The 10267-nt window shown below is 60.1% G+C and overlaps 1 protein-coding gene and 1 long non-coding RNA gene across 5 annotated transcripts in view; one reads left to right on the plus strand and one right to left on the minus strand.

The window, feature by feature from the left end:
* The window catches only part of PPFIA4 (PTPRF interacting protein alpha 4), a gene marked incomplete at its 5' end in the record, with an annotated part of 30443 nt that extends 22641 nt beyond the window's left edge, over positions 1-7802 (plus strand). For 2 of the 4 annotated variants that reach the window (XM_070055107.1, XM_070055109.1), the window contains 4 exon segments: positions 2299-2367; positions 5408-5582; positions 5736-5844; positions 6044-7802. In XM_070055107.1, coding sequence (XP_069911208.1) covers positions 2299-2367; positions 5408-5582; positions 5736-5794 — 303 coding nt within the window. 4 annotated transcript variants of the gene reach the window in all.
* Positions 1657-10266, minus strand: LOC138844920 (uncharacterized). The gene is made up of 3 exons (XR_011381345.1): positions 10017-10266; positions 7784-7877; positions 1657-1917 (listed from the first exon to the last, which is right to left on the minus strand). It is a non-coding gene; the product is annotated as an uncharacterized lncRNA (long non-coding RNA).
* Position 10267: the final 1 nt, after the last annotated feature.

Here is a 10267-nt window from a genome sequence, read left to right on the forward strand (position 1 = left end):
CCAGTTCTCACCTCTTCCGGGAATCCCATCAACTCTGACTGTACTGCTGCCGGGCCCCAGCCTTCAGCTCTGCTGACAGAGTGGTCCTGACGCTCTCAGACTTTCCCCATAAAGACGCACCCCTGCGCCCCTGCGCCCCTGTGCCCCTGCACCCCTGCGCCCTCGTGGGTTCAGCTGCTCGTGTCTGCAGCTGTCGGGTCATTTGTGAAATGCAGCCTCTGGAGCTATTCCGGAAGCAGACACGTTTTGGCTTGAGCGAGGGTAGGGCTGTGTGACTCCTGATTCTGGGTGGTGTTGGCCTCTTGAGGGTGATGGCTGCACACAGGGCCCTCTCTGCAGCGCCCCGTCCAGCTGGTCACCATGGGAGTGCAGACCCCTCCATTCTCCAAGGCGGCCGCAGCACGGCCGGCCCTTGGGCAGTGTGAGGCCCGCGGAGCCACTGGGTCCGGTCCTGCCAAACAACCCAGGTGGGACTTGAGAGTCTATAAATCTGCAGCAGGCTCACTTCTCAGTGGATCATTGTGTGTGGCCCGCGAATGATCCAAATGGCGTGTGGCAGAAAAAACGTTCCCCACCTGTGCTCCAGGAGCTTGGATCCCCCCCAGATGCAGCTCCCCTACAAGTGTCTGCCTGGTACTGCCTGCGCCTCTTTCCTGCACACACACACACACACACACACACCCCTTGTGAGAGTTTCTGGGGTTCCCACCTGCCATCTTGCACCTGTCATCTTCTCCTTTCCTACCCAGAGGAGTGGTGCCATTGGCTACTGGAAAAAATTATTTGAAGATTTATTTTATTTATTTGAAAGGCAGAGTTACACACACACACAGAGAGAGAGGGAGAGACAGAGAGAGATCTTCCATCTGCTGTTTCGCTGCCCAAATGGCTGCAACAGCCAGGACCGGGCCAGGCCAAAGCCAGGAGCCAGGAGCTTCATCCAGGTCTCCCACATAGGTTCAGGGGCCCAAGCACTGGGGCCATCTTCCACTGCTTTCCCGGGCGCATTAGCAAGGAGCTAGATCAGAAGTGGAGCAGCCGGGTCTTGAACCAGCGCCCTGTGGCATGCCGGCGCGGCAGGTGGTGGCTTACCCTGCTGTGCCACAGCGCCAGCTCCAGCTCCTGGAACATTTGCTGTGCTTCTCCTTTCAGATCATTACTGTGATGTTGCATTCCCACTGCCGACAACCATGGTCCTTACCCACCCGGAAAGGGCTCTCCTCCTCCTGTTTCCCGTGTGGAGGCGCGTGGTTTCTGTGGCTGGCGGCCTGCTGGGAGCAGTAGCCGGCGCTGCTCTGCTGCCTCCCCGCCCTCCTTATCTTCCTGACCCCTTCTGTAGCTTCGCAGCTGCCTGACGCACGATGCAATGCTACATTAAAAGTGCTTAAAAATATTGGGTGGCAGTTCCGGTTGCTTGCACTTCTCACAACTTCTAATGAGTTGATCTCCGGGAGGCCCCCATATCCACGACTGAGTCATCTTCCTAGCGTGGTGTGGGACCACGCTAGGAAGGTGTGGGACCTTGTCAAGTGCACTGATTGAATCCAGCACGCACACAGAGTTCGCGCTGTTCATAGTCCACACGCTGCTCCACCCCGCCAGGCAGGTGGGCAGGCGTGAGTTCCCTGTGGTAGACAGAGTGTGTGTTTTCCTTGCTTTTTTTTTTTTTTTTAAGATTTATTTATTTACTTGAAAGGCAGAGTTACAGAGAGACAGAGAGAGCGAGAAAGAGAGAGAGAGGTCTTCCATTCGCTGGTTCACTCCCCAGATGGCCACAATGGCTGGAGCTGGGCTGATCTGAGGGCAGGAGCCAGGAGCTTCTTCTGGGTCTCCCACGCGGGTGCAGGGGCCCAAGCACTTGGGCCGTCTTCCACCACTTTCCCAGGCCACAGCAGAGCTGGATCGGAAGTGGAGCATCTGGGAATAGAACCGGTGCCCATATGGAATCCGGCACTGCAGGCGGTGGCTTTACCCACCATGCCACAGCCCCGGCCCTGAGTGTGTTTTTCCGGGACGTGAGTCCTGCCCTGCGATCCTGCTCTTAAAAACACTGCGTGTTTCTAACCTGCACCCCTGAAAGGACTCCCAATGCTTAGTTTCCGTCAGAGAGGACGCCGAGGTTTGCTGGAACGAGCAGCCTCAGGAAGGTGTGTGAGGGACGCTCGTGTGTTCAGTGCACTGACCTCCACCCCCGCCCTGTCTCTGTCCTTGAACCAGAAGCAACAGGTGAAACGTGACATAAAGGTCACTCACTACCCTCCCCCCGCCCCGCCTTTCCCTCTTGCCTGTGTTCTGCAGGCACGCCAGGTGATGGAGAGAGAATTCAACAACCTGTTGGCTTTGGGCACAGACCGGAAGCTGGACGATGTGAGTAGCTGACTGTGGATCAGGGGCCTCAGGGATTGGTGGTTGCTGTTTTGCTGACCGAAGCTCATGGCTTCGCTGGCTGATGATGGCTGGGCGGGCTGAGGGCAGGAGAGCCAGAGGGTACCTGGGTGATGGCAGGTGTTGGGGGCAGGCCGGGCCTCGCAGGAACTGCCTAGGGCTACATACAGTGAGTGGAGGAGAGGTCTCTGTGGAGTCCTGCTTTGTACAAGAGTTGAAAGCGCTTACGTGATGTTCTCGTAGCATCTTCCAGCTGTGTGCCTGGTCCCAGAGCGCACAGGCGAGGGTCTTCCCCACGCACGCATCTTTGGGACCGTACGCTATTCCTCCTCTCCTGGCCCCGTCTCTAGTGCTGTGAGCCCAGCCCTGCTGCTGCAGGCTCCGTGAGACTTAGCCCCGCTGCGTGGGTGTGGGTGCCGGGGACGTCAGGTGACAGAGCCTCCGTGTGCTCTGCCAGCCAGACGCGTGGCCCGGCTTTGCTCCTGCTGGCCTTCTCTTGAGCCTCAATCTTGGATCTCTCTGTCCCCTCTGGTCACTGAGGGAAGAGTCTCTTGGACTTGATGTTCAGGCCCTCCCCTGCGGTGTGGGGAAGACTCTGGCAGCCTCACCGCTCACCTGGGCTCACCTGGCTCCTGAGGACACAGCCCCCCCCCCCCCCCCCCCGCCCGCCCGCCCTGCCTCCTCACCCTCCCTACGCACTTTCCTGTCAGCAGCCCACCTGCCCTCGCCTGTCAGGTCTGCTTCAGCTGATTGGGCTCCCGGCAGCTTAAAAAAAGTCCAGACTCTGTTTATTTTTAGCTTCAGTCAGATTGTTGTCTCCTAGTTGGGTTTAAATGGCTAAACGCCACCTTTACAGAATGATTGCTGTGCTTAGACGGGCACACTCAGGAGCCCCCAGAAGTTGGGGGAGGTTAGATTTTCTCTGCAGAAAGCGGTATTCTGAAATACAATGTATATATATATATATATATATATGTACATGTGTGCACACATATGCACATACATATACCTATATACACATACATACGTACACACATATAACTTATCGCTATATAAATATATTTATCAAATGCTTGTGGAAAATGTGTGCTCCAAAAAAGTTATAGATTTAAAATTTTTTGCACCAAAAAACTCTTACTTTTTAATCATATTTTTTCTTGAAGTTTTTTGGAAAGATTTATTTGAAAGGCAGAGGAACAGAGAAAGAGGGAGAGACAGGGAGAGAGAAAGAGAGAGAGAGAGAGAGAGAGAGAGAGAGAGAGAGATCTTCTGTCTGCTGGTTCACTTCCCAAATGCCTGCAAGAGCCAGGGCTGGGCCAGGCCAAGGCCAGGAGCCAGGAACTGCGACCGGGTCTCCCACCACGGGGGTGGCAGGGCCTCAGGTACTCAGGCCACCATTCACTTCCCCTGGGGTGCCTTAGCAGGGAGCTCATGTGGAAGAATGGGACAGCCGGGACTGGAACTAGCATTGCAGTATGAGATGTGGGTGTCCCAGTGCCTGCCTCCCTCACACCAACTTTCTGAAGTTCCCTGTATCTCCCAGTCAAGGAGAGACACTTCCAGGCCCTCCTCCCCTCTGCCCCACTCCCAGAGTGGGCAGTAGGCCCCAGAAGGAAGATGGGAGAGACAGAGGAGACTGCAGGCTGGGGACCCTCCTGCTTACTCCCCACGCACCTTGCGTCTTAGCTTGCTTGGCTGCTGTCGGGAAAATGACTCCTATTCCTGTATATTAGTGCGCTGCTTCCTAACTGAGGAACTAGTTAGTCCTTCAGTCCTATCAGAAACATCCTGACTGCTTCCTCTGGGGCAGGCCTTGGGCACGGTGGTACCAGAAGGTTCCCACTATGCTAACGGCCATCCTGAGAGGCTGCGCTGTCCTTGGCTTGGAGATGAGGGACTTGAAACGTAAACAGGCAGTGTCCCTGTTGTCACGGAGCCGTGGTGGGGCCACGGAGGACTGGTTCTCACAGGAAGCTTGCAGCAGAAGCTAGGTGCTGGGAATAATGTGAGAGCTGGGGGAGCCAGCCCAGGGAGCCAGGGGGCTGCCTTGCCCCCGCCCACGCTGTCTCCTGCTGCCCTTCCTCCGGCCAGTTCTGCCTCTTGGTTCTGGAAGGCTGCCTCCAGTTCTCCCTGCTGGAGACCCGGACGCCAGGAAAGGGAGGAGGAGGGAGCGGAAGGAGCCTCTTAGTGGGAGGGGAGGAAGAGAGGTGCCCACGCTGGAAGTTGGGGAGGCCTGGGGGAGGGCTCTGGGCGGCGGCGATGAGCTGAGGAGCAGGACTTCGCGAGGCCAGCGGGGCATCCAGTCATTGATCAGGTCTCAAGTGCAATGGGGCTCCAGGCGCCACTCGGGACTGGGCGCGCACTGGTCGGAACACCGAGATCAGCTTTCTGCCCTGAAGGAAGGGAGACTGTGGGGGAGAGCGCGTGCGGGAGAGCGTTTGGCGCCCACGCGGGGCACCGCCAACACACTTGAGAGGGTTGCAGTTGAGAGGGTGGAGCTGAGAGCAGGTGGGTTGGTGTCCCTGCCCGCGCAGTTGTGAGAACAGAGGCGTGGAGGGAGACCGGCCCTGGCCGCAAAGCGGCCGGGTGCACTCTGCAGGGTGAGGGAGGGGAGGCCCGTGCAGAGGGGCTGCCTCTGGTAGAGGTGGCTCCTGGGGAGACTTGGCTGAGGGCGCAGATGGTGGGGACTGCTGCCAGGTCTTCTCTGGTCACCTGCCCAACCCGTGGCAGCCCCAGGGCGCCGGCATCCGATGCCACTGGAATAGGTCCCTGAGCAGTAGGCCCCGGGGGAAGATGGGAGAGACAGGAGACTGCAGGTGGGGGACTCAGACCCAAGGGGCCGCACCCGCAGCTGGCAGGGTGGTGGCGGGGGCCTCTGGGTGTCAGCCTGGCCCATCCCATGCGTGACCCCACCCCTCCTTAACAAAGGGCTCAGAGCGGGGGTGGGGGTGGGGGGGCAAAACGTGCCACCCCTGCCTCAGGGAGGGAGAGTGGCGCTCCCAACGTGTGTCCCGCGGTGCAGGGCGAGGACAAGGTGTTCCGCCGCGCGCCCTCCTGGCGGAAGCGCTTCCGGCCGCGGGACCACCACGGCGGCGTGCTCAGCGCCTCGGCGGAGACCCTCCCTGCGGGCTTCCGCGTGTCCACGCTCGGGCCCTTGCAACCCCCGCCGGCGCCGCCCAAGAAGATCATGCCCGAAGGTGAGTAGCAGGCTGGCTTGGGCCGCGCGCAGGGCCGGCAGGTGCAGAGGGCGAGGCCGGAGGCTGGCGGCCCCACGCTCCCGGCTGACGCTGCGCTCCCGGTGTGCGCACTAACCCGCCGCTCTGTTCTCCCGCCGACGCGACTCCTGCCAGCCGGGACGGCGGGGGCGCAGAGACTGGAGACCTCCACGGTGCGGACCTACTCCTGCTGACCCCCCAGCCTCCCGCCCCGGGTCTGACGGGGGTGTGCCCGTGGCTCGGGGTAAGTGGGCCAGGCCCCGCGACACGCCCGCCTCCGGCCGCGGCCCGCTCGCTCGCCCGCACTGCCTGGCTTGTCCCTTTCCGCTTCCTGCTTGATCTGGTCCGGTTGTGCGCTTGTAAGGTCGCTGCAGAGCCCCTGCCTACCCCCCAGGGCCTGCCCGACACTCAGCACAGCGCCTCTCTCTCTCTTTCTCTCTCAGCTCACTCCCACTATCTCTATGGACACATGCTCTCTGCCTTCCGGGACTAGCGGCCGGGGTGTCATGGACTGGGCCGGCCCTCGCCTCTCCTGCTCCTGCCCCGTCCTCTGCAGCTCCGTCTGGTCCATGGCATGCCATTGCCCCGGATCTCAGAACATACCAGTCCACCCCCTTGGCATCCTGTCACCCCGAGTGCCACCCAAGTCCTTTGTAAGTCTCCAGGGGATGAGGCTGGGGTCTCCTGGCGGTGTAGAGGCCCTGGGAGTCCCTGCGTGGGACCCTGGAGCACCCGAGGAAGGGCAGCCCCAGATGGATGTGACTCCCCCTCTTCTGGACCCAGCCTGGGCTGCAGTGGACCCTGGGCCAGGGAAGGGAGAGGCCTTCTGGGAAAGGACGCCCGGGCTCTGATCTGCTTGGGCCTTTTGGCCTTGTGGTTCCTGGCCCCTTGGATGGAGATGGGGAAGCTCAGAGCCCGCTGCCTGGTGGGTGTAGAGGCAGGCCAGCTGGAGGGAGAGCAGTGGCCCAAGAGGTCATGGCAGTGAGCCCTGTTGCAGCCGTAGGGGGGGCTCCTAGGGGCTGTTGGGTGTGGAACTTGGCTTTGGGGCAGGACAGGTCTGACCTGGTGCTTGCTGGCTCTGTTCCCAGCGTCCCTCCCCCTCCTCACTTCTTTAGTAATCGTAGCCCTTCCGAGGGAACCTGATGCATGGGTTCCGTATACATTGACCCTAAAATCAGGTGTGGGAGAAAGACGATCAGACTGCCCTTCTTCAGCCAGTCACGTCCAGGCCCTGGAGGTCCAAAGCTGGTGAGGGCTGCCATTCCCTTGCTTGTCCCCCAGTTGGGCTCTTGGTGTGTCTGGAAGCCACTGAGCTTGCCCAGCCCCCATCAGCTCCGTTGCTTTCCCCGTAGCCTGGTGGGAGCCCAAGAGCATGAGAGGTTCGGGCAGCAGGAATTCAGTTCCCAGTCAGTCCCCCTGTCTCACCCGCTCCTCGTCCTTCCCAGCATCCAAGTTCAGGGTCGGTTGGTGGGGCCCAGAGTGAGAGGGGAGCAAGGAGAAACGCCTGGACCAGCGTGGTCTCGCCCACCCCACGGGGCCTGAGCAGCTGGTGTGCAGCACTGCCACCTTGTGCTCCAAGGGGAGACAGAGCACCCTGTGCGGGAGGAACCACGGAGCCTGGGGCTGTGTCAGGGCACTGTGGCCTCTTCCACCTGTCCACGGAGGAGAGGTGGACCACAGAGGGGCCTTGCTCCTAGGCTTGGGTAAGGCAGCCACCTGCCCTTGCCCTTCTCCTGTGTCCTGCCCCGGCTGCCCCAGGCTACTGGGAAGGAGTTGCTGAGAGTAAGTGGAATGGGGACAGATGACCCCTGTCCCCGGGCAGTGGCTGCTAAGGGTCCCTGAGACTGGCAGAGGGAAGCGCTAGATGGCCATCTGCCCCCAGGTGAGAGATGAGCCCTGTCTCCGGCCATCACGTAAGTCAGCAGCAGGGGCAACCGGGTCCGTTTGGGGCCCCTTGGGAGGCACTGCAGGGAAGTTGGCGCCTGCCGGGTGGAGGGTTGCTGCCTCGTGAGTCCCTTGTCTCATAGTCAAGCTGGTTTTTCCTCTGGAGAGTTGCCAGTGTCCCGAGCCTTCCCCACGGCCTCCCGTGTCTCATCAGGTCCCTTCCCAGTACTGTATTAGCTCCGTGCGTCAGGAGTGGGGTGCGGGGGAGAGTGGGGATGTGTATGTACCAATAAACAAACCTGATTTTAAGACAACATACAGATGGCCTCTTGTCTTTCTTCTCCGACCCCGGACACACCCGGCTGCTTTTCCAACCTGAAGGGCTGCTGTTCTCTGGGAAGGAAATTCCAGAATTTGGTAAACTGGGTTGGGAACCTGGCGCGGAGACCGAGATGGAGTGTGCAGCCTGTCTGCTGGGCCTCGTCACTCTCTGCCTTTGCCTCTGCTTGTGTCTTCCACGCATGCCCCTGGTCACATCGCCCCACCACCTCAAGGGAGGGGCCAGCCCATGGGTGACCCGGCTGCCTCGTGCCCACATGCTCCCCGGTGTCCAGTCTGCCTAACTCAGAAACCTTGTACCCAGCCAGCCCCGTGGCTGGAAGACAGCTGCTTTTGCCCTGCAGTCCGAGCCTTCGCGGCATCCCCTGGGGGGCCTTGCCTACCAGCTGCCAGTGGAATTGGGTGGAAACCGACTTCCTGAGCCCCCGACACTGCGTGCGTGCTGCACGCGCTGCCCTGTAGTTGTCGCCCGTCTGTTGCACTCGGTGCTGCCAGGACACCCCTTAGCTCAGTCTCCTGAGCTCTGTGCCCAGACAGACGTGTGGATGAATCAGTGACCACGCTCGTCTCGCAGGGTTGTCTGAGACCCCATGGAGAGGCCAGACACTGAGCCTCTTCTGGCCTAGCACCTAGCCCTGGGGTCCCCTCCCTCCCTCCCCACCGTCAAAGGTAGAATTGAAACCTTGGTGACCACCCGGCTGTGGGAACGAGGTCTGGAGGGCCCCAGGGAAACCACTTCCTCACACTGCCGTCCACTGGGACTGGGACTGGGGGTTGCAGAGGGAGCAGCTCCTGTGCAGATGTGAGTCTGGCTTTGGATGTGCCGAACTTGAGATAAGACCCCCACATGGTACTTCTGTGGGCATTCGTAGGAGAGTCCGGTTTCCTTGCGAGAACCCTTTCTTTTGTCCCCTCTGGGAGTGATCCAAGTGGGGTGAGACGCCTGTGCCCGAGGGAGGACGGGAGTGAGGTGCAGCCAGAATCGCCAAAGGGTAGCGGTTTGGATCCCGCCCAGGCCGGGCGTTGCTCTCTGAGCCAAAACCGCGGATCCTCTTGGAGTCTCCTGGGCTCCTCTGCTCTGGCTTGGAGCCTAGAAACCAGGGAGGTAGGGAGGTCCCAGGGACGGCACAGGCTGGGGTTGGGGTTCTGTCCGGGAGACACCCTGGGTTGAGGGGTTCCTCTCCTTTCCCGTCCTCTCCCATTGGCCCAACCATCTGCTACTGCAGCCCTTTGAAAGGGTTTCCAGTCGGCCACATCGGTTACTTGGAGACGTGAGACACCTGGGGCTGTTTATCCGCGTGCACCAAGCCCCTGAGTGATCTAAACACTCGAAAGTTCCCGTTCATACCGGCAATTGGTGTGTCAATTTCAAATAATTCTTTTCATTCTAGCGGATTCCCTATAGTCCGTTATTAGGCACCGTTTGATTAACCCGGTTTATTGTAGGTGCTTCCTCTGAAGAATGATCTCGGCTCATTTCCCTGAAGAACCTCACTCATTACTCATTAACTGGAGCTGCATGTGTAATTGTGCTGCGAAGGTGAAGAACTTGCTCATTTAAGGAAGTCCCAGTGCTTGGGCGCCGATCATTTTTTTTTCTGTTAAAATAATGAGCGAGTCTGGGCGCCTGCTTGGCAAAGCTCACTCCTGTGCCCTTCCCAGCTGTTTTTTTTTTTTTTTTTTTTCTCTCCCTTTAAGACTTTCGGGCCTGTGAGAAAGTAAGCAGACGGCAGCTGACATGGCGGGGGTCTCTGGACCCCAGCCGCCCCTGCTGGGGCTGCTCACGCCTTCCAGAGCGTGGCCATGAACCTCAGCTTCCAGCGGTACCCAGGCGCAGCCCCAGCGCCCGTCACCTCCTTGGCCGACCTGGCCCCCAGGAAGAAGGAGGGCAAGGGGTGGGCAGGGCTGCAGCCTCCCTGGGAGCTGGGGAGGTGCCCAGCAGAGCCCCGAGCCCAGGGGAGGCTGTGTCGCTGGGTGTTTTGGGTGGGTGATCAGCGCCAGCCTGGGTGCTGCCCTCATCCCCAGGGGCAGCTCCGGTCAGGGAGAAGGCCTCGGGCTTCCTCTCCAGCCGCCCACGGGGCAAGACTGCAAACTCATGAAAGAGCGGAAGCCCAGTGGGCCCAGCCCCGACTGCTCACTTGTGGCAAGCAGGCCCTGGGGAGGCCCTTCCACTCCCTTGACCTGGGAGCTTACCGGGAGCTGTGCTCTCCTTTTCTTCCTTAGGCAGTTTCTGGACAAACTCCAGGGACCAAGTGTTCAGGAGCAGGGTCCGGAGGGCAGCTGTGGGGGCGCCGGCTGGGCATGGCCGCCAGAGCCTGGCTCCCGGGAAAGTTGTCCAGGGTCCTCATGCACTGAACAGGGAGGGGCCGCGATGGGGCACACGCTGAGCCCCGGACTGCAGTAATGGCTCTGAGACTTAACGATTCGCAAGTAACCTCGTACTC

Source organism: Oryctolagus cuniculus, chromosome 13 (assembly GCF_964237555.1).
Source record: "Oryctolagus cuniculus chromosome 13, mOryCun1.1, whole genome shotgun sequence".
Lineage (NCBI taxonomy): Eukaryota > Metazoa > Chordata > Mammalia > Lagomorpha > Leporidae > Oryctolagus > Oryctolagus cuniculus.